General features: G+C 39.2%; 1 protein-coding gene across 1 annotated transcript in view; it reads left to right on the top strand.

Annotated features, from left to right (window-relative positions):
• The window catches only part of pus10 (pseudouridine synthase 10), a 127,606-nt gene that overhangs the window by 62,411 nt on the left and 39,717 nt on the right, over positions 1-25,478 (top strand). Inside the window, exons 9-12 of the mRNA XM_051919333.1 lie at positions 17,380-17,444; positions 20,321-20,406; positions 21,832-21,957; positions 23,110-23,166. Coding sequence (XP_051775293.1) covers positions 17,380-17,444; positions 20,321-20,406; positions 21,832-21,957; positions 23,110-23,166 — 334 coding nt within the window. The remainder of the gene's footprint in view (positions 1-17,379; positions 17,445-20,320; positions 20,407-21,831; positions 21,958-23,109; positions 23,167-25,478) is intronic.

Consider the following 25,478-nt stretch of genomic DNA (forward strand, 5'->3'; position numbering starts at 1 on the left):
GGAGCAGTGACTGTCACAGAGATAGAGAGAAAAGCAAACAAATCAATAGGGCTGTTTGGCTTTTAAGTATGCGAAGCACCGTGGCACAAAGCTGTTGAAGGCGGCAGCTCACACCCCCTCCGTCAGGAGCAGACAAAGAGAGAGAGACAGAGTTTGTTTTTCAATCAAAAATCAATACGTGCCCTTCGAGCTTTTAAGTATGCGAAGCACCGTGCAGCATGTCGTTTCAGGAAGCAGCTGCACAAAAGATAGCAACGTGAAGATAATCTTTCAGCATTTTTAGACGAGCGTCCGTATCGTCTAGGTGTGCGAACAGCCCCCCTGCTCAACCCCCTACGTCAGGATCAGAGAAAGTCAGCGCAAGAGAAAAGTAAGCTGGGTAGCTTCTCAGCCATCTGCCAATAGCGTCCCTTGTATGAAATCAACTGGGCAAACCAACTGAGGAAGCATGTACCAGAAATTAAAAGACCCATTGTCCGCAGAAACCCGCGAAGCAGCGAAAAATCCGCGATATATATTTAAATATGCTTACATATAAAATCCGCGATGGAGTGAAGCCGCGAAAGGCGAAGCGCGATATAGCGAGGGATTACTGTATAAGCAAATGGAGATTAAGAGGTGACGTGACGGTCACCTCTTAAGTGTTTAGAGTTACAAAGGATTTTGTTGACCTTAAAAATGTCCTAATGTTTTAATATAATGCAGAGTTCTGCAAAGTTAAACTTGTTAAAAAAAATTTGCATTCATGAACACAATAAAAACTATAATTAAAATGTTTCCATAATGTTACATTTAAGTACAAAGTTTAAAAGAAACTTAATTAAAATGTAACAAATTATTTATGTATATAATACAAATTTATTTATGTATGCAATATTGTTATAAATCAATTTAGCATGAAAATAGTTTGTCAATTTAATGCTGTAAAAAAATGTGTTTTTATATTATGTTAAATGTGACTCATAATATTTAATTTGTATGTTTTACTTCACTGTGTTTTTATTTTAGAATTATTTAGATAATGATTTTTAATTCGTGGGCTGAGAGCTTATGTGGGAAAGCTGACATTTCTGTAATCGAAATGTTCTATAACTGAAATGGAAGGCAGGTACAAATTACCTCATTAGATCACTAATATTCATGAGATAGTTTTACAAAGGTATCGAATTTGGCACTAGATTCTGAGTTGTATGTAAAATAGAAAAGGGATTCTGAGAAAATAAGTATAAAATTTTTAAAAGAGTGGCATTATCTATATTACTAAACGACAGTTTAATTTATGCACGGCGGACGCACTGAAGCGCATGCGCACTGGAGGAGTCACGTCTCCAAATGGAAAGAGCTCAACGATTTGTAATACAAAACCGAGCCCATAGTTCCCACAGTCAGTGCATGGTGCCCAAACACCACGACCTGTAAACTACACCTGCTCTAATCCACTGTGCCAGCAGTCAGTGTGTGTAAGTTGGAGTATGCTTCCTAACAGTAAACGACTTCTACCTAACAACACAGCCACAGAACAACAAAGACGAGACCGCATGGATAAAAACAATACACGGAGGCTAGGAGTCACGGCTCCAAATGGAAGGAGCTCAACGATTAGTAATACAAACACGAGCCTATATGGCTACGACCTCTAAACGAGCCCGTATAGATAAAAACAATGAATGAAGGCGCCCACACAAAGAAACCGCTTTAGTACAAATATGTTTATTTAATTAAATGAAAACTTTACCATGGCTACGACCTGTGAACTAAACCTGAGGTAAAGCGTGCATGCCAGGTTGTACAGCCGCCCGAACGTGACCGCCCACACCACCGCACCGGATCCGCCGCCATAGTCACTTCAGCACGCGAATCTGCCGCCGTCAGCAAACGACTTCTCGCTGAAGACACAGCCATAGAAAAACAAAAAAGAGACTGCAGGGATAAAAACAATAAACGAAAGCTCCTACAATGCGCTTCTGAAACACCAGAACCAGATGAGTCACAGCTCCAAAAAGAAGCCGCTTTAGTACAAATATGTTTATTTAATTAAATGAACTTTCCCAGGACGCACCCACCCTCCATGATATTTCATCCCTCCAAGTATCGGAGGGAACAGAAAGTGATTGCCATTCTTGGATTTGCGATTCTTTCGAGAATCGCGAGCTTGCTGGTTTATTAGAATGTGTATGTTTAAACTTAGATAAAGTGACCAGTGTGTGTATGCTTGTAAGAATATGTGAAATGGAAGCTTGGGACTTCAAAATGGAAATGTTTCAAAAATAACTTAATGAACAATCATCCCAACTATGTATCAGTTGTCCCTGTTTTTTGACTGATGCAATATTATGTATATGGCAGATAGCATGACACTGTAAATTCAAAGCCCTTAAAAAAACATTAGGAGAGAGAGAGAAAAACAACTGCCAAAGAGAAGACAATTCAGTGAGATTTTGCGACCTACAGACCACCCCTCCACGCTCAAGCATCAGTCCTGGTTTAAGAAAACAAACACTGCAATGTCCACATCTACTTCCACCTGATACAAAGCTTGCTGTGTGACCCTGATTTGAAATGTTCAGTCTGTATGTTGACATAATATTTACACCTGGTTTCTCCTTTTAATAAGCATAAGTAATGTTTGAAATTGTTTGAATATTGCTTTGCCGAGGTTGTCCAGTTGTTTACTGACATTTAGCAATGACTGAGGATTGTTAATGAAGAGAACTTTCCATTTAGGTCATATACTGTCAGGAGTAATGATCAGCCCTTCATTTTTGTTATATTGTGTAGCCCTTTCAAAAGTAGCCATCAGGATACAAAAAACCTGATGGGAGTACTGGTTCCTGGCTTTTGTTTGGGTATTCTGAATTGTAGCCCTTTCAGAGGAAGCAGACTGATCAGCACTGTCAGGGATATATCGTGAGTGGACCGGCTTCTAGCTCCTGGTAATGTATTGATGTTGAGGTATCTAGCCTTGGCCAATGTTGATATTTTTGCTTTTTATTTGAGCTTATCTGTTCTAAGTGAGTGTTAATAGTTTAGGCATTTCCAGCATTAACTTGTCCACCAATATAAAAAGAACCTCAGAATTTAAAGTGCCTTTTGTGGACACCTTTACACCAAAAAACAGTCAGTCTAATATTTTAATCATAATTTAATCAAACGGCTTCATTTAAAAGAACTTAATATGACACAGTAGTATCAACACTTTATCCACCAATCTATGTCTGTTGATATTTTAGGAAGCAAACAGCAGCTTACTTCTAGCTGGCCATTCCTTCTAAACCCAATGTCAGTTCTTGGGCATGCTGTCCCCCTCACAGTATAGGGATTTTGTATGCTCTGACTTCTGACCCAGTAAGATACACAGAGCTCTCAGGTCCCCACATATGAATCATGAGCTCATTGCAGTTAATTTTCTTATTGATGAGTTAAGCTTTAAACATAGATTTTTGTGTTAGAAAATATTACATTTAAACAAATTATCATTAAAATAAAAATACTGATATTTACTTATAGTGCAAAAACAAAAAAAAATAGAATAGACTGCTAAAAAATGTTAAATAATGGACAAAAATGTTTTTTTCACTTTTGAATTAAGCTCCAAAAATCTATATATATAATTCACTAAGCCAGAAGACAAGTAGCCGACCATGGAAAGCACGCCGGAAGGGGCATGGATTCACTAAACCGCCGACAAGTTAGACGCCAATGGCGCACGCAGGAAGGAGCCACACCCACCAACTCTTAGACCATTGGATACGACGAAAAAAATCACAGTCACGCCCACCAACTCGGACGCGACGCCTCGAAAAACATGCCGTCATTTCTGTTTGTCTGTGCCACAGTCCACTTGCAGCCCTGAACCACGTTGACTTTTCATTAGTCAACCTCAGTGGAATCTTGGTTCACACACAGGCAGCGCGAGAGAGAGAGCCGCGCGCACACACAGAGGCAGCGCCAGAGAGACAGAGGCACACACACACACACAGAGGCAACGCCAGAGAGAGACAGAGGCATACACAGGCAGCGCGAGAGAGAGAGATGCGCACACACACAGAGGCAACGCCAGAGAGAGAGAGAGAGACAAGCGCACACACAGGCAGCGCGCGAGAGAGAGCCACGCACACACACAAAGGCAGCGCGAGAGAGAGCCGCGCACACACACAGAGGCAGCGCCACAGAGAGACAGAGGCACACACAGGCAGCGCAAGAGAGAGCCGCGCAATCCTTTAAAACTGAAGTTAAAACACAATGAAGGAAGCAGTCTTTAAAAACCAATAAGCCCTGTGCCTCTTTTTCATTAGCGTCTCACCTGCTTCAGGCCCTGCAACAGTCGAGACGCTTTCTCTGCAGCTGACCTTCTCTGTGCCTGACTCCACTACTGTCAGTCGCCTGATTAAAAATGACCTTTTGAAGGTGAGCTATGGACCCGCTATACCACAGGAACACATTGCCTTCGAGCCTGCTCTCACTCACTCTTAACGTAACGGCTTTCTCTCTCTCTCTCCTCACTCGCTCGCTCACACACTGCACAGGGGAGAAATGCCCGATGCACGAGTCTACCCTGAAACCGTTTCAGCCACACTTCCACGCCCCTCGCTACACTGTGAGTGCGATAATTATTTATTTAAAAATGGGCTTTTGAAGGGGAGCTGTGGACCCGCTATACCACAGGATCACCTGTGACATTGCCTTCACATTGTTTTCCTTTTATTTATAATCCTGTTGAGCAGATCAGACACCCAGGCAAACAACACTGAATAATCAATAGCTGCAACTACTTTGCCCGCCCCCACTCCTCACATGAGTCGGTTTCGTCTCTGTTTAGCAGTGTTTGCCAGACTCGGTCCTGGTGAACCCCTGTGGCTGCAGGGTTTTGTTTCAACCAGATTCCTAATCATTAATGTCGGTGAAACTCATCCGGGATAAGTCGGTTTTTCAAACGCAGCCGTGTAGCAGATTAGTCTAGCAAGATGCAATAATCCGAGATGAATGCGCGCCCTCGCGCTGAGTGAAAAGCCAATATATATTGAGTCTACAAAACATGATCAGCAAGTCTTTGATAGGCTGCAACAAAATGATGAAAGAACGGGCGCATTTTTTTCACACAAGCTGAGTGGGTGGGTGTTAGTTAGTTAATTAGCAACTCGAAGGATTTCAAGATATAATATACACAAGAGGTAACACTGCAAAAGCGGCCCAAACCAGAAAAGACAGCTGGCAAAAAGTGGCTGACAAATTAAACGCGTGTGCATTGTACTTACTGAAAGCAGCGTTACGGATTTTCCAAATGTTCATTTTTTTCCCTCTGCTTAAAAAACATTGAAAAAGCGGCGCGGATTGGTTTGCAGTGTGTAAAACAGTTTGTTTGTCGCGGATAATTTGCTATCCACACAGGGAGGAACCGGGAAGCGAACCCACAATCTTCCACTGTCTCCTTACTGCAAAGCAGCCGTACTACTACAGCGCCACAAGGCAGTTAAAGAATGCACCGGGCCACATGTTCATTTTTTCCCCTGTGCTTAAAAGACATTAAAAAACTGTTTCTCAACTGTGACTCCGGAACAACTCAGTACGCGAAAAGTGGCCAGAATCGCAAACAACAATGAAAACTCTACGTGACTCACAGGTAGTGATGGGCCGCTCGATACTAAGGTTTCGACACTGTGTCGAGCTTTCGAAGCACTGCAGATTTTAATACTTGATCGAATAATGACATCTGTGATTTAAAGATTTCACATTTTCTTTCTCAAATGTGCTTACCTATATCATGGCAAAGTACAGGGATAAACCTTTATTTTCTGTCTACTCCGTTTTAATTAAGACAGACCAAAGAAAACATTTAAGGCTATTAAATGTGATCTCAAGAAAAGATATGGGTTAATTATAATACTAATAACAGGAGTGATTATAATGATACAGTGCAAAAGTAAATACTAATTGAAAGAGCCGGGAATGCATGAGTGAGGCGTCTTATTTTGTTTAACTCTTGCTATCGTGTAGTGCATTCTGCCTGTCGGCGTTAGTTATATTTATATTTTTTAGACATCAGACACTAGAAGCTGCTGACGAACCCTTCTCTTCGTTGTCAGTCTGTAGCTACGAAAAAATAAAAGCAATACGACTTTTAACAGACGTCATTGAAGTGTATCATAAGTTTCTGTAACGTTAATGAAAATGGCCAGGAGGTGTCACGAGAGAGGTGAGTGTCAAATGCTTCGAAGCTTCGATACAATTTCCGACACAATTGCTTCAAACGTGTTGATGCTTCGCGAGGCTTCACCCCGCCCATCACTACTCATAGGTTACTGAACGAGAAATCGGCAGACTAGCATGATGGATGGGGCGTAATGGGCGTCCTTCCCCTCTCCTCCGGATTTTTCAAATGTAAATTTTTTCCTTGTGCTTAAAAATCATTAAAAAAGCGGCCTGATTATGCGGCGTATGGTACGCAGCGGGTTGGCTAGTATATATTAAAATGACATGAAATAAAAGATTTTTTTAATGAATACCAATGAATAGATAGATAGATAGATAGAGAATAGTAAGGCTGGCGCCCAGGTCTAAGATATTTTTCCATTACAAACAGGAATTAAAAAATAATTTTGACTACATCAAACAATAGCAGCAAGTATTTGTACAGTTGCATAATAAATACCCATACGTTTTGCTACCAGGATGTCCCATCAAGTTCACATACACCAGGCTGAAAGGGGGTATACCGTTGAACAGTTAGTGAGGCTCAGGCCAGCATAAACACTGAATAGATTTTCTGCAATTCTGTACCTACTAACAATGCAAAGATATAATAAAACCAAATGCAGCCAGAATTATCTACCGCTAACAAATTCAAAATAGAAAAGCAACCAAAACACAAGGCGCAATAAAAATAAACAAGTAAAACAGCCATCAGAAATTATGCAATTATATTAATGTACAAACACCTAGTATACAAATGAGAGACATTAAAGTTCATATTTACAATATGCCAGTAACAAACAAAATGAATATACACAGATTGATGTAAGTGGTTCTCCTCAGTTCAGATAACACAAAAGGTAATAAACAATTATGGGAACACAAAACAGGAACTGATTGTGAAGATGGGCTGTCTCATAATGAAACACTATTTATTCTTACTTCAGTCTGGGTAACTGTGGCTCTCTGGAGAAATAAACATTGACTAAACATCAAATGAACTATTGAAACTGCTCTAAAATCAAGTGTAAAATCCTTCATTGAAGAGACCTTCTTACTAAAATTATAAGTCATTAAATAGGAAAAATTCTGGACTTATTCTTTAACTGCTGTCTTTCTCTTGCAGTCACTCCTCTTTTTTCCCTCTCATTACTGGTATATTTCCAGACCCTAAACCATCTGTTTCTACAGCAGACCCATTTGACCAGTGGTTCTCAACCTTTATATTCCTCCAAGTTAGTGTACCTTGAGAATACGTGAGGGTCCCCCTACACAAGCCATGGTATCTAACCTCTTGCAACTTTCCTGCGGCCTTGACAAAGGTGATCGTTTTCAACCTTACATTTATTAACAAAAATATATTTACTGATGGTGCTATTACACTGCCTGTGCATTTTTAAAGCAAAATACAAAATTAAGAGGCCATTTCATGAACAACCTATATTTTCTATTAAACAAAAGTTATTTTTTTTACCAGTATCTGAACTTTCTAATCATTACATAATCAAAATAGGCATTTTTAGGGATAAAGAATAATCAGTAAATACCAAAACGGAGAATTTGTCACTCTCTGCAGATATTTTTGATAACTAAAAAAGCTACTCACTCGGTTTAAGTATTATTTTTTAAATTGAGTGATTATGTATTTCTGACAATAAAAAAAATCAATAGTAATTTTTAAAATGCAAAATTGGTTGTGTCAGACTTTTTTTTTATATATAACTTGGTTATCCTCTGGATTCAGCACTGAAACATTTCATCAATGATATTCACATTTAACAGAAGTAAAAATGTAAATATGTTTTCTCTCCACAAGTAACAATCAAGTCAGCAGAAAAGATTGTGTGAGGTGGTGGCAGCAGTCAGGAACACTGCAGATGGGTGACCAGCCTTGGGACCTGCATAGCTTTTAAAAGTGAGCACAGTTGCATTAACAGCATGTCTGAAGTCAACCTACCTCCTCCTTCATGAGATGTCGCATCTTTGGCATCATGCTAAAATACAGAAGTGTTTTATGACAGCGTGGCATATCACATTCTTTTCACTTTGTGGTGTTTGGTCATTACTAACAACCCATTCTCATTCTAACTTCAGATTAGTAGCTGTGGTGCAGTGTGCTATACACAGACAAATGCAAGCGACAACTAAACCTTGAATAGCTTTGCATATCTGGAGAGTCCATCTAAATTCTATGTGCACATGAGACATTAAGGAGACATTTTAATGGCACATTTAATGTAATCTCAGTAAACCATATATGGATGCAATCTATATATGAAACACACTTTAAAGGGGGTCTTTCAGAAAACCAACAGTCATTGTGCTCTGCATATAACATGTTTTGAATATTAATGAGTTGGTACGCTTTTAAAAAGATAAGTTTGACAGACATGCTGTAGCTCCATTTGTATGAAGCAATTACAAAGTTAACTATTGCCTTTCATCCTGGCACTCCATTTAAAAATTTGAAATTCTCAATTCTCACATGAAAAATCAATCAGACATTAAATAGTGTGTTGCTCCAAGCACATTGTCTCAAAGTACTTCATACAACATGCAGCAAAACAATTCAAAGCAACAAAATAATAAATAACAGATGTTTTGAGAATTGATACCTTCATCTGTTTAGAGATACTAGTACCCTAGAAAGTCACACTGTACCCTGCTCTGCTCTCCAATAAATGCAAGTTATCGCAAATATACTAATAACCCAATTGTGTTTTACTCACTTAGAATATGGAACCAAATTAGAAAGCATTTTAAGATGGAAAATCTTTTATCGGTGGCACCTCTGCAAGAAAACCACCTCTTTCAACCCTCTGCAAACATATCCAGTTTTTAATACCTGGAAAAGTTTTGGGATTAAAATGCTCAGAGATCTTTATATAGAGAACATATTTGCATCTTTTGAACAATTATGTTCGAAATTCAACCTCCCAGCTACACATTTCTTTCACTATCTTCAAATTAGAAATTTTGTTAAACAGAAATTGCCCGATTTTCCCCACCTTGCACCCTCCACAATGCTGGAAAAAATACTGCTCAATGCCGAGGAATTAAACACCATTTCCGCATTATATAAAATCCTATTAGAGTCCCTACCTTTCAAAGATCCAAGAGGACATTGGGAAGAAGATCTCTTAATCAATATATCAGAAAAGGAGTGGAAGGTAGCAAAGCAAAGATTTCACTCGAGCTCCATATGCGCAAAGCACAGAATTATTCAACTAAAAGTTATATACCGAGCTCATCTCTCTCGCTTAAAACTGTCCAAAATGTTTCCAAGGCAAGATCCAACCTGCGAACGCTGCAACCAAGCTCCTGCCTCACTGGGTCACATGTTCTGGGTGTGCACCAAATTAACATCATTTTGGACAAAAATTTTTAAGTACCTTTCAGACAGCCTTGGGGTCACAATCCCTCCTAACCCATTAACATCTGTGTTTGGTGTTCTTCCAGACGGACTTGAAGTGGAAAAGGACAAGCAAACGATGATTGCATTCACTACACTTTTGGCACGCAGACTCATTCTGTTAAATTGGAAGAATCCTAACTCTCCTGTGATAAGTCAGTGGGAAACCGTTGTTTTGTATTATTTGAAATTGGAAAAAATCAAATTCTCAGTTAGAGGATCTGTACAAAATTTTTTCAAAACCTGGCAGGATCTGATCAATATTATTTTAGAATAAGAGAAATAACCATTACCGCATTTAACTCCCTTCTCTATCTCTTATTTACATATATATTTATTTGTCCCTTTCCTTTGCTTAATGTTGTCTTATTAAAAAGCTCTAAGCAATTCTCCTTTAGCTAAGCTCTCCTTCTCAGGGGTGGGGTTTGATTTGTTTTTAATTTGTTTGGTTATAAATTGATCTGTTTGAATGGAATGATTACAATAAAAATTAATAAAATATAATTAAAAAAAAAAAAAAAAAAGTCACACTGTAGCCATTTCTTTTATTCTGAATGCATATGTGAATAACTTCACAATGTATTAAAAAGGTTTAGGAATAGTCCTAATGAAAACCTCTATTATTGGTACAAGGTTGAAATACTGAAGAAAAAAAAACAAAAACAAAATTTTTAGAATATATTTTGTGAGATATATACAGATTTGTTACCTTTTTTTGCTTTTTTAAAATTGAGGTAATGCAATGCTACAAGATAAGTTTAAAGTTGTTCAGGAAGGTATCCACCCCAGAGGGATAGACAATCATCATTAGTAGGGGACTATAGCACTGGATTAGTTTGGGCTGAGGAGGCAGTAATGTTTTTGCCTTAGACTGTTTTATTTATTTATATGTTTATTTACTGCATACTAAGATATCATAAGGAAAATATGCTTAAGAAACAGATGAATAAGTAGGGCTTTCTAGAGCAGACAAAGAATCGATATACAGTACATACGCTGCAAGTTTAATCAGTTGAGAGCAATGCGTTACCAGTAGTGTAGGCATTTATAGAGCAGGGTGTTGTGAGAAAAATCACATGGGGAAAAAAAGATGCTGACAAATGTGTGTTGACAAAAGCACACCATGACAAATGCAGAGGAAATATATACATAGCTGGTAAAAAAAATCTATATTGGCAAAAATAAAACTTGCAAAATAAAATTTATAATGTGAGGAGAAACACACAAATGGAGACAAAAGATGACCTTATAAAAATTAAACAGAAACTGTACTGTGTAATTTATAATGGCATGTTATATACAGTCCCTTGTAGAACTCATCCATGTATTGATATTAACTGTTGTAGGTGGACATTAAGCTGGACATATCTTGATTTCGCTCTGGCTGTAGAGGTGAAGTATTATAACAAGCACTGAGATGGTAGAGAAACACACAGACCTTGTAAAGTGAACAGTCTGAGACATCACAGACATATTTATTGGTTCACTTCACATCATAAGAGACATATTGCTAAATGGTTGTCCACCTATACCGACTTCTGTACTGTTAAGGGCCACGAAGAACACTACCAAAACAACAAATACGTAAACAAGCACTGGGACAAGTCATATTTTTATGCACACGGGGCAGTATGGAATTCACAAACTCTTCAAAAGAAATCGGAGTTTGTCACAAATCTTGAGCTAATACCATTTAAAATTTCTACAAAAGATTTGCACATAACATGGTTCTGTAAATTGCATATGACAGCTCTTTTATTTACTTTGTTTTGTCTCTCCATTTGTAGATGGTGTTTTACTTGTGTTTCTTTTGCACAGACAGGTGATTTTTTACTAGCTGCATGCATTTTTTCTTCCTGAGTTTGCCATACTACAGTTTTGTTGGCAAGCATTTATAAATGTATAAAGTGTGTCATATAATTGCATCTACTAATATGCAGTGGGGCTAAAAACTGTGTGTGGTCAAAAGGCATTTAACTTGTAAACACAAACATCAGGTGAACCTTATAATTTAGGAATGAACTGAAAATATGATTACTATACTATTATATAAAAATTATATGTTTTAGACAATAGTATGTGTGATATATGTATGTGTGTGGGTGGGTGAGTGTGTATATATCAAAAAGGCAAGTTGACAGGGGGATATTATAGTCGTGGGGGACTTTACCTGAATATTAATTGGGCAAACCTTGCAAATAGTAGAGCAAAAGATCAGGAGTTTTTAGATGTAATCAGTGACTGTTTTTTAACACAGTAAGTACTTATGTGGGAGAAAGCTTTCCTAGATGTAGTATTTTGTAATATTATGCATAGAATTGAGGGTGTAGAGGTGATTGGACCACTATGGTCATTTGACGATAATATAATACAAGTCACAGTGTTTTGGAAGGGCGAGAATTCAAAACTGTTAATGTTTAAGTTTGGTAGGGCAAATTTTGAGCAGATTCAGCAAAGTCTAAGGAGGATGGACTGGGCTATGCTTTTATATATAAACTGCTCAAAAAGATTAAAGGAACACTTTGAAAACATATCAGATCTCAATGAGAAAAAAATCATGCTGGATATCTATATTGATATGGACTGGGTAATGTATTAGAAACGAAAGGATGCCACATCATTTGATGGAAATGAAAATTATTAGCCTACAAAGGGCTGAATTCAAAGACATCCCGAAAATCAAAATGAAAAAATGATGTGGCAGGCTAGTCCATTTAGCTGAAATTTCATTACAGCAACTCAGAATCATACCTAGTAGTTTGTATGGCCCCCATGTGCTTGTATGCATGCCTGACAACGTCGGGACATGCACCTAATGAGACCACGGATGGTGTCCTGGGGGATCTCCTCCCAGATCTGGACCAGGGCATCACTGAGCTCCTGGACAGTCTGAGGTGCAATCTGGCGGTGTCAAATGGACCGGAAACATAATGTCCCAGAGGTGTTCTATTGGATTTAGGTCAGGCAAGCGTGGGGGACCAGTCAGTGATATCAATTCCTTCATCCTCCAGGAAATGCCTGCATACTCTCGCCACATGAGGCCAGGCATTGTCATGCACCAGGAGGAACCCAGGACACACTGCACAAACATAGGGTCTGACAATGGGTCCAAGGATTTCATCCCGATACCTAATGGCAGTCAAGGTGCCATTGTCTAACCTGTAGAGGTCTGTGCGTCCCTCCATGGATATACCTCCCCAGACCATCACTGACCCACCACCAAACCGGTCATGTTGAATGATGTTACAGGCAGCATAACGTTCTCCATGGCTTCTCCAGACCCTTTCACATCTGTTAGATGTGCTCAGGGTGAACCTGCTCTCATCTGTGAAAAAGCAGAGGGCGCAAGTGGTGGACCTGCCAATTCTGGTATTTTATGGCAAATGCCAATCGAACTCCATGGTGCCGGGCAGTGAGCACAGGGCCCACTAGAGGACGTCGGGCCCTCAGGCCACCCTCATGAAGTCTGTTTCTGATTGTTTGGTCAGAGACATTCACACCAGTGGCCTCTGGCAGTGCTCATCCTTTTCCTTCTTGCCTAAAGGAGCAGATACCTGTCTTGCTGATGGGTTAAGGACCTTCTGCTGCCCTAACCAGCTCTCCTAGAGTAACTGCCTTTGTCCTAGAATCTCCTCCATGCCCTTGAGACTGTGCTGGGAGACACAGCAAACCTTCTGGCAATGGCATGTATTGATGTGCCATCCTGGAGAAGTTGTTCTACCTGTGCAGCCTCTGTAGGGTCCAGGTATCGCCTCATGCTATGAGTAGTGACACTGACAGTAGCCAAATGCAAAACTAGTGAAAAAACAGTCTGAAAAGATGAGGAGGGAAAAATGTCAGTGACCTCCACATGTTAAACCATTCCTGTTTTGGGGGTCGACTCATTGTTGCCCCTCTAGTGCACCTGTTGTTAATATCATTAACACCAAAGCAGCTGAAACTGGTTAACAACCCCCTCTGCTACTTAACTGATCAATAACCCAGACGTTTCATTGACTTGATGCTATACTCTGATTCAAAAGTATTCCTTTAATTTATATATACATACCAGTAACCCCGCGATTCTCGAAAGTATCGCAAATCCAAGAATGCCAATCACTTTCTGTTCCCTCCAATATTTGGAGGGATGAAAAATCATGGAGGGTGGGTGCGTCCTGGGAAATTTTTCATTCAATTAAATAAACATATTTGTACTGAAGCTGTTTCTTTCTGGAGCTGTGACTCATCTGGTTCTGGTGTTTCAGAAGTGCGTTGTAGGCGCCTTCATTTATTGTTTTCATCCATGCAGTCTCGTTTTTGTTTTTCTATGGCTGTGTCGTCAGCTAGAAGTCGTTTGCTGACGGCGGCGGATTCGCGTGCTGAAGTGATGATGGTGGCGGACCCAGGCTTGGAGGTGCACAGTACTAAACGAAGGTGGTATATGTGGTGGTGTGGGCGGTCGCGTTTGGGCAGCGGTGGTAGTGTGTACGGCTTGCCTGTTGCCTCTGGCATCTGTGCATATATACTGTACAACCTGGCGTGCACGCTTTACTTTAGGTTTAGTTTACAGGTCGTATCCATACGGGCTTGTTTTTGTATTTCTAATCGTTGAGCTCTTTCTTTTTGGAGCCGTGACTCCTTTGCCTCTGCTGTTTCAGAAGTGCATTGTGGGCGCCTTCGTTCATTGCTTTTATCCATACGGGCTCGTTTTTGTATTTCCGTTAGTTGAGCTCTTTCTTTTTGGAGCCGTGACTTCTTTGCTTCTGGTGTCTGAAGTGCGTTGTAGGAGCCTTCGTTTATTGTTCTTATCCATGCGGTCTCGTTTTTGTTTTTCTGTGGCTGTGTCGTTAGGTAGAAGTCGTTTACTGTTAGGAATCATAATTCAACTTACTTTTAATATTGAATTACCATTATGTGATTCAAATACGCCACACTGACTGCTGGCACAGTGGATTAGAGCAAGTTTAGTTTATAGGTTGTGTTGTTTGGGCGTCACCTACTGACTCTGGGAAGCCGCTGGGTTTGACTCTGGGGCGCTGTGCGCATGTGCCTCGGTGCGTCCGGCATCCGAGCATATAATTATACAACTGTGATTTAGTAATATATATATATATATATATATATATATATATATATATATATATATATTATATACTGCATATAAAATAGAGAGAGAGAGAGACGTATGGGTCGCAGACTTGCACAGGAGAGGAGGTGGTGAGTCCAGGTTCCCAAACAAATCTGCTTTATTGTTGTGAAGACAAGAACCTTCTCAAAGTATTTATTCAGACAGGAGCTGTTACTCAGACACCCGCAGCATGTAAGCAGCGACAATGACGTTGTCCTGCATTCACTCTCTTCTCAGATCAGAAGAACAGATAGCCTTCCTGCACATGCAAGGAGACAGAAATTGCACTCACATCCCAGTCAGCAGCTGATTTTAACTGTTCCTTGCAGCAGCCAGTGGCCGACAAATGTGTTACACAGTAAGTTTGTGAACTTACAGTTGCATTGGCAGCGGACAACCAGTCCCTGCCTGCATTATCAGAGTGTTGGCACACAGAGCAGTTGTGGGATTGTTGGGGTCTCAAAATTTCACCATATATAAATATTTATATACACTGTATTATCTGCACACACACAGACGTTAACAATGATTTATTATTTAGGGACACTCTACTAATAATGGGTAGGCCCCCTGTTGCTCTCAAAACCTTCTTAATTCATCATGGCATCCATGTTGGCAACATTTCTTTAAGATTCTGGCCCATGCTGACATAATTGTATCACACAATTTCTGCAGATTTGTCACTTGCATATTCTTGCTGCAAATCTCCCATTCTACCACATCCCAGAGGACATTAGAGATAGGTAAATTGTGGCCAAGAAGGGATGCATATTGTCAACAACAATTATCAAATAGGCTGTGGTATTGAAGCAGTAATTGATTAATATAAACAGCCCCAAACTATGCCAAGAAAACATTACCCACACCATTACACCACTCGCAGTAGCTGTTGATACAAGGAATGCTGGGTGCATGGAGTCATGCTGTTGATGGCAGATTTTGACCGTGCTATTTGTGTGCCTCAGCAGATTCATCTGTCTTCAGCTGTCCAGTTTTGGTGAGAGTGTGTCCCTTGTAGCTTCAGCATTTCGTTCCTGGCTGATTGGAACAGATTCTGACATGGTATTCTGCAGTTGTATCCAATCTCCCTCAAGGTTCGACATGTTGTACACTTTGAGATGCTTTTCTGCTCACCACAGTTGTACCATGTGGTTGTCTGAGTTACCATAGCCTTTCTGTTTGCTTGAACCAGTCTGGCCATTGTCCTCTAACCTCTCTCATAAACAATGCATTTTTTTATGCAAAACTGCCACTTGCACCATTTAGAGTAAACACTAGAGACTGTTGTGCTTGAAAATCCTAGGAGATCAGCTGCTGCAAGAATTCCCAAACCAGCCTGTCTGCCTCCAACATTCATTGCTATTCTGGTGTTTGATGTGAATATTAACTAAAGGCCCTGACCTTTACCTGCATGATTTTATGCATTGCGCAGCTGTCACATAATTGACTTATTAGGATTAGCAGGTGTACGTGTATTTTTAATAATTTGCTCTGTGATTGTGTGTGTGTGTTTGAGAAAATATATATGCAAAATATATAAAAAACCTTCCACAGAAGCACAAGTTGACTGGGCCCTTAATGGTGAGTTTAACTGGAATGCCAATACATGCACTTTTTTTGTTAAGTGGTTAATTTTATAGGTCAATTTACTATTAATAAAAATGCAAGATTCAGTATTATTAATATTACTAGCCATGTGCGCCCAACTACGTTGCGTGTGTTAAAGTTGTCTGTGAAGGGCTCCCTGTTTAAACGCGGCTGCCAGTCGTGAACTGGGCCCTTCGTCGCACAGCATTATGATTTTTTATAAGGGAAACAAAATTACAAAACAAAACCCTTGGACATTGGTTTGATAGGAACGGCCTACTCGGAATCACTGTCCGAATAGTAATTATGTGGTGGTGGAGGAGCATTTCTGCTTCTCTCCGTTCACAGTCCGTCTCATTTTCATGTCGTTTCCTCTCACGATCTCTTCTCAACCTTTCTCCAATCTCGCAGGTTGCTTTGTGGCAATCCAAAGAGTAAGGAAGAACCAATGCTTCTTTCTTGAACTCCAAACGCCAACTGATGGAAAATCACAGAAGTGTGCCCGACTTATATACTCTGACTGCTGACTCCAAGAAGTGGGTGAACATTCGATTTGGACGAAGTGCTGCCAACGACGGTCGATAGAAACACAAAAAACCACAGTCTTGACAACGAAGCAGGTGTCAACGCCAGATCTAAACACAAAGCACGGTGTCGACGCCAGATCTAAACACAAAGAGTGCTATCGACAGTGTTTGTAAACAAAAGTAACAACCAAGGTGTTGTGTATTCAGCCAGTACAAACAGCACGTAGTCTCCTTTAGTTCAATCTACTTTAATCACCACATTCCAACCTCATCCAACGATCCTCCCCCTCACTTCCTCTCCTCCTCCATCACTACTGCCCTCTACTGAACACAGCAGGAACACCACACAAGGCAGTGAATTCGCGGACAAACAAAGATCAAGATCCAAATGAAGATTATATATAAAGATTATTATGAGTTTTGCTTCATTAAAATCTGATTATGTGTGTTGGGTGTTCTCTTAGTTGAGATCATGTTATAATTGCCACATCCTTTATTTCATAGCCTCCTTTTTTCTAAGAAAATTAATCTGTCTTCATGTTGCTTTGTCTTTGCAGTCAGTCTTCACCAGAATGGCTGTGATAAAAGCCTTGGAGAAGATCAAAGAAGAGGATTTCCGCAAGTATTTCTGATTTCAGATCTTTCTTTGATTTCTTGGTATGGTCGCCTGAACATCCAGAAACAAGATGAGGAGAGTGGGGACTTCTTAGGGGAAAATATAGTTTTAGGGAAATAACAATTTAGGATTTCATTTCTGTGTCATTACTGAAAATACAGTGTTATCAGATCAAATATAGTTGCTATGCATTATGCATAATATTTTAGGTTTTGGTTTCTTTAAAAAAAAAAAAAAAAAAAGATTTTGGATATTGATGATACTGAGCAAGTGAAGAACGTGGATGGGTAATACTGTTCAGGATTATTAGTTTTAATAATACTATTATTTATAAGAAACTTAAAAAATAAAATCAGTTTGAAAGTGCTTTGAATATCAGACTGACTTTGAATTATCTGTGTTTTTATTAAGCAGACAGGCATAGAATGTAATCCTTTTCAATCTTCCATCCTATTTCTTAAACCATTTATTCTAGCACAGGGTTATTGGGAGCTGGGATTGTTTCAGCAGCATTGGGTACATAGCAGAAATCCCTCGAGGATGAAATGCTAGTCATTTGTAGTGCAAACAGACATGCAAAAACCTACATTCACTCACACTTGGTTACACTAGAGATGCCAGTGGAGGAAACCCACACAGATGAGGAAAGAATGTGCCTAGCAAACACTATAGCATGTCTAGATATGTGTTCATAACATAGGCATTTGAAATAGTTTATTTGTAGAATGATTCTTCTTCTGGGCAATTTAAAATGGTAGATTGAAAGAAAACACTACATAGACTCTAAAAATGTGGTGTTCTTTGTAGTTGAACGTGCAGTTTTTGCTATTGTTTGTTTTTCTCTATAATTGTAATCATGTTGCAGGTATAATTGGGGAAACTGTAAAATAAAATGTTTACTTGAAATGTATATGCCCTTTCATGTGCAATTACAACAGCAGGTATAAAATGCATATTTTAACAAACAGTTTCAAATAACTTATAAAAGAAGTTAGAGCATACAAAAGTGTTTTTGTAAGGTATTGACAAAGATAAGGACCAGGGGCCTCATGTATAAAAAGGATTACAGTGCGTACGCCCGTTTCCACGCTCACATTGCGATGTATAAAAACTAAACTTGGCGTAAAACCACACACATTTTCACGGCAGGTCAATCCCTTGCGTACGCAAGTTCTCGGCTCGGTTTTACAAACTGGCAGCACCCAGCCTCAAAGCAGTGCTGCTGTTCCTGTGTGGTTTCCCTTTATTTTTTAGATTCACATCCCTGATGTGGTTTTATCAAATACATTGAAATTAACCGCATATCATTTATTAGTTTAAGGCATCTAATTGTAATCAACCCGTAACCATATAATGGTGCACAGAATATCCAGACTATTCCAAATACTGTAGCTGCTTTAGTGTTGTTCCTCTCTGTGCACCACACAGAGTATTTAACCCACTGTATCTGAGTGTGGAATCACAGCTCTACAGCAGCTGATTGGAAAGCTCTACTGCAGATTGTGTCAAGAGCAGGGAGAAATATCGAGATAGAGCTTCTAGTGCACGCTGCCTCAGCGATGCGCACAGTCTATTTGAACCTCTCCCATTCGGCAAATGCTTCAGAGCCTTTCCTGTATGGATCTCACGGCTCAGAAACAGTTTCATCCCAAGAGCTTTAAATGCACTCAGTCAGTTCATCAAGTGCTCCTGGTAGAACTGTTTGTACTTATAAGTACAATTGCCTCACTGTAAACGTGCATTACAGTTGTAATATTGCACAACCTGTGCCACATATGCTTTCATATTGTATATTTTTTTACTGTTTTTTATCATATTATTATTATTATTGTTGTTGTTATTTTAACATTTTATAGGAGAATAAGTTTAGGGAGCATTTGCATATTGAATCTCATTGTACCATACAATAACAATAAAGGAATTCAATTCAATTGAGAGCGCATATTTATAGATGATGACAACTGGGTTCTAAGTAGATTTAGATTTCTAGGTGCTATCTTTGTGGAGCTCTTGATATCATTTTAAAAATGAAATGCATTAAAGTATATATATATTACATTATACAGAGACATTTTAAAATTCATTTAAATAATATATATATATTGTGAATGGTGGGCAGCGGTAGAGATGAGCTGGCGCCCAGTTCAGGGATTGTTCCTGCCTCGCGCTATATGCTTACTGGGGCTGGCGCGACAATGGATGGATAGATGGATGGAGTAATTAAACATGTACTACAAAGATATTTCAATGTTCCTTAAAAGTTTTGAAGAATCTGCGTTCTAAGCTTACAGATGGCTTGACATTTATTAAACAGCTGATTGTTTGGCAATTGGTTGGATTGTTTGGCGATTGGTTATTTGGAGAAAGAAAAGGAAGGACAGGAGTCAGGGGTTAGTACGTTTGAAAGAGACAGTACTGCTGCAATAAATTATTGTATCGAGGGTCGTGCATGGGGCAGCAAGCATCTTGCGGGAGGCAGGAACAATCTCTGGAAGGGGCACCAGCTCATTGCTACCACTGCACCAACGTGCCTCAATGTTTTATACATGTTTTAATTTCTATCATCATGAAAATGATATCAAGTATACATCTTAGTATTTAAATTGTTCAGGGAGCTGTAACATCATGAATGTAATGTATTCTGTGTCCTGTCGGCATAAGAGAAAGCCCGTTTAAGAAGCATGTACTGATTCACACACGTAAGAGTACATAGAATACGAAGAATTTAACATGCTACCTTAGTTGCGATGGGATTTGAGAAACTATTAAATTAAATGATTTTAAGATGTTTATATTATTGTTCACATTTTACAATTATGGAAAAGCATCCAAGCAAAAAGTGCACTACTTTATGACTTAAATGCCCCTCTTTCTTCTCTTAGGCAATATTCTTGTCCTCCTGGATTTCCAGTTTCAAAGTGCCTTGTTGAGGACATTCAGTGCCTTCATGCTCCAGTCTATGTGGCTGGTAAGTGCTTCAAGCAGTTTGCTTTTGCCCTGTGTTGTCTTAAAAATGTTGAAAATCAACCAGTCTTAAAATTAAGATGTAATGTGAGGTTGGAATTTAATTTGTGTATTAATTTTGGTGTTACATCTGTTGGATAAACATTATAATTAGATGGTATTTGAAATTAAAAGTAACTTGGTTTACAGAAGACAATTTACCCCTACTTAATCCAGACATTTATGTCAATTTTTTGCAACATAAATTAAGTCTTAGAGCAGAACAGTGTTCATCCTGAATATAGTTAATAATAAAATGTTAATTATTTTTATATAGCATCTTTCTAACCTAGTATTTTATATCCTAGCTATTAGTGGTGAAGAGAATGGAGATTGTTAGCCAGAATGGGACTGGGGATGATTAGGGGACAAGAATGACCAGGCCGGATGGGCAGTTTAGCCAGGATATTCGGAAACACCTTACTCTTGTTGAGAGATGACCAGGGATCTCTTATGATCCCAGAGAGTCGGAACTTCACTTTCATTTCTCATCTGAAGCATGGTGGCAATTTTTCTCCATATCTCCAGTCCAGCAGTTCTTCCATTAAGGGGTCCAGTCCAGACAAGAACTTTTGTCTCCATCCTGGAATAATTTATAGTTTGTTTATGGTTCAGGTAGGACAAAGGCATGTTGTTCCCCTATTTTCCCCTATCCCCTTTTAAGTCATTTGTAGTATCTTCTTAACGTCATATTTCAGTTCTGACCACTAGGGAGCCCCACAGAGCCCCAAACTATAGACACAATTGTATAGCCATAGTCCTGGGCTCAAAACTCAATCTTTTATTTAACAGAATATCTTTGACAGGTTTCGGTCTTGCCAATACAAGTTAGCACAGCAATATAACTCTCTGTCTCTTTCCTCCCCCCTCTACTCTTCCCATGCAAGTGTTGCCCAGGTCCTGTCTTGACTTTGACTGTTTGCAGAGGGTCGTACAGGTCCTCTTATGCAAGATTTGGGGTACTTCCTGTACTAGTCCCTTGCACTTCTGAGTCAGGTGAAAGCCCCGCACAGTAGGTGTCATAAATCCCTGTGGCATGCTCTGAATGCAACAGGGCTGCCCTGTGGGAGTACAATTCCTAGCATGTTGTGCAAGTGTCCGTACAAGTATCGTAACCGTGAGATTCTACCATGTAGTATCTTGGGGAGACAAATAGTCAAAATAGGTTGCCTCCCTTTGCCCTTCCATTATACTGGCTTCCCTGCCAGGTAAGGATCTCAGTAAAACCCAGCTGTTTTTTTTTTTTTTTTTTTTTTTTTAAAAAATGATGACATTTGGCATCTTCATGCATGGCCCTCAGGTCTTATAAGTAATAATTCACTGCAGCAAACTTTGCAATTTTTTTTATTTTTTAACGTGTTGCACTAATGTGAGATTTTTCTGCCTATAGGGAGATATAATAAATATTCAAGAACTTTACCACAGACTCCTTGGGTAATAGATGGCGAGAGAAAAATGGAATCTTCAGTAGAAGAGCTAATTTCGGAGCATTTGTTAGCCACTTTTAAAGCTGATGGTATGTGCTATCAAGAAAAGTTTTTTTTCTTTCCCAATTTCAGTCAACTGCAATGTATTCACTTATTTAGGAAGAAAATACAATTACGCGCAGTCATTTTCTAAACCACTTAGTCCTGACCAGGGTTGCAGGGTGTACTGGACATAGGGTGCAAAGCAGGAACAAATCCTGGGCAGGGTACCTGTCCATTGTAGGGTGAGCACACACACACACCCCAACCACACACTAGGGCCAATTTAGTATCACCACTCCACCAACTTGCATGTCTTTGGACTGTGGGAGGAAACTGGAGCACCTGAAGGAAACCCACACTGAAACCTGGGAGAAAATGCAAACTCCACGCAGGGAGGACCTAGGATTCTTTAAAAAGTAAACCTGTATTTTGCTCTTAATTGTATCAGAAAGTTTCTGGTCGTTCATCTTGCCTGACTTTTTGATATTCTTGCATTCCACTTTCGTTAGTATAGACAGAAAAGGGATCTCCACTCAAGTGCCATTCCTGAACATGCCTAAATAATTCAGAATCACTAATTAACACACAGATAGAGAAGACCGCAGAATGCATTAATGTTTGGAGATGTTCTAGTTTAGAATACAGAGCATTTTAAGAAGTGTTTATCAACACGCCAGTAAGAATTTAGTGATTCTCTTGTATTGAATGTGGCAACTAGCCTTACAGGGCGGACCATAGCAGTTTGAAGACTACAGTCAGTCTAATATAAAGTTTAGTCTAGCAGGGATTATCTTGGCTTTAGTGAATCCCAAAAAAGTTTGTTGGTGGTGTTTTAGTTTGTATATACAATAGCTTTTTATTAATAGCAGTCACTCATAACGTTCAATTTACACAAGATGACTTATGTTTTAGTGTTAGCTTTGCACTTATTTTCTTTTTAATTTTGATATTAGAGGGACACATTAAAATTGGAGCTTTTTTCTGTTTTTAACACATTTGGTTTTTTTTCAGAATTTATTTAGCATGTAATTAATATTTAAATCTTGCATTTGATTTCATCCGATAATTGCAAATAATAGGTAATGAAATACAGTTTTTTAAATATAGTATAATATGTATTGTGCCATTTTGATATTTGATATTTACAGAATGTGCATTTCCATTATTAAAAAAATTTTTTGCTCTTATTTTTTCATCAGGTTTTAATTTTTCATCATCAGGAAGGGAAGATGTTGATGTGAGGACTTTAGGGAATGGTAATTGTTTTATATCCGTTAGAAATGTGGCTTCTAATAGACCACAAAGCTGTGCAATGCACATTTTTTCTGCTGTGTCACTATGAGAATCTCTTGTCTATATATCTAATCTGTATTATGGGAATGGACACTTCCCTGTGGTTGTGGTGGCCATGCAAGCATGTGTTTCAGGAAACTGACTGTTATTCAGTTAGACTTTAAGCCATTTTGTAACTGCACCCACAACATTTCAGTGTTAGCTTTGGTTCTTCTAGGAGATGTGTAAAACATGTACTTATTAATTTTTTTTTATAATTTTATTGGAGGCAAATAACATTCCATACAATCAAGTCAAACTTGTACAACGAAGAAGAAAAAATTAATGCAGTCAAGTCAAACTTAACAAAACAGAATTCAATCCCTACCTGAGAGAAAGAGAGGAGAGACAACAGCATGGGAAAATAAAAAACAAACAAACAAAAAAACAATAGAAAAGGGAGAATATCCTTTTCTCCAATATACATCCTTATTCTAATATTTTATTAATTAGATCTTGCCATAGTTTTAAAAAGTTTTGAACAAATCTTCTAAGCCACAATTTGATTTGGTTCAAGTTCAAATAGTATAGAACATCAGTTATCCACTGACTTACATTCATATGAAAAAGTTTGGGAACCCCTCTCTTAGCCTGCATAATAATTTACTTTCAACAAAAAAAGATAACAGTGGTATGTCTTTCATTTCCTAGGAACATCTGAGTACTGGGGTGTTTTCCGAACAAAGATTTTTAGTGATGCAGAATTTAATTGTATGAAATTAAATCAAATGTGAAAAACTGGCTGTGCAAAAATTTGGGTACCCTTGTAATTTTGCTGATTTGAATACATGGAACTGCTCAATACTGATTACTTGCAACACCAAATTGGTTGGATTAGCTCGTTAAGCCTTGAACTTCATAGACAGGCATGACCACTCATGAGAAAAGGTATTTAAGGTGGTCAATTGCAAGTTGTGCTTCCTTTTGACTCTCCTCTGAAGAGTGACGGCATGGGATTCTCAAAGCAACTCTCAAAAGTTCTGAAAACAGATTGTTCAGTATCATGGTTTAGAGGAAGGCTACAAAAAGCTATCTCAGAGGTTTAAACTGTCAGTTTCAACTGTAAGGAATGTAATCAGAAAATGGAAGGCCACAGGCACAGTTGCTGTTAATCCCAGGTCTGGCAGGCCAAGAAAAATACAGGAGCGGCATATGCGCAGGATTGTGAGAATGGTTACAGACAACCCACAGATCACCTCCAAAGACCTGCAAGAACATCTTGCTGCAGATGGTGTATCTGTACATCGTTCTACAATTCAGCGCAATTTGCACAAAAAACATTTGTATGGCAGGGTGATGAGAAAGAAGCCCTTTCTGCACTCACGCCACAAACAGAGTTGCTTGTTGTATGCAAATGCTCATTTAGACAAGCCAGATTCATTTTGGAACAAAGTGCTTTGGACTGATGAGACAAAATTGAGTTATTTGGTCATAACAAAAAGAAATAGAATGATCAAATAATGCAAAGAGTACGCGACACGTGTTTCGCCCTAATTCTGGGCTCATCGGGTGTACGCACTCACTGCACTCCCTTACGGGAATCGAACCTCGGATGTCAGCGCTAGAGGCAAAGCCCCTAACGTTGCGCCACGGCGTGTGGTTCATTTATTTGACAGCATGTAGATCGGGGTAATTACATTCATGAAATAGTTTACTGTCAAATAATGCAAAGAGTACGCGACATGTGTTTCGCCCTAATTTCAACCATTCTGTGATCTGCTTCTTACAACTGAGGGCACCGTGGCGGATGTTAGCTGACTTGCTGACCAACCACAAGCGTTATATGGTAGGTAACCACCCATACAATCAGATTGTGATTCAGACTACGAATGCCGTGAATGTAATTACCCCGATCTACATGCTGTCAAATAAACGAACCACACGCCTATGCGCAACGTTAGGGGCTTCGCCTCTAGCGCTGACGTCCGAGGTTCAATTCCCGTAAGGGAGTGCAGTGAGTGTGTACGCCTGATGAGCCCAGAATTAGGGCGAAACACGTGTCGCGTACTCGTTGCATTATTTGACAGTAAACTATTTTAACCATTCTATGATCTGCTTCTCACAACTGAGGGCACCGAGGCGGATGTTAGCCGACTTGCTGACCAACCACAAGCGTTACCTGGTAGGTAACCACCCATACAATCAGATTGTGATTCAGACTACGAATGCCGTGAATGTAATTACCCCAATCTACATGCTGTCAAATAAACGAACCACATACCGTGGCGCAACGTTA

Source organism: Erpetoichthys calabaricus, chromosome 15, assembly GCF_900747795.2.
Source record: "Erpetoichthys calabaricus chromosome 15, fErpCal1.3, whole genome shotgun sequence".
Classification (NCBI taxonomy): domain Eukaryota; kingdom Metazoa; phylum Chordata; class Cladistia; order Polypteriformes; family Polypteridae; genus Erpetoichthys; species Erpetoichthys calabaricus.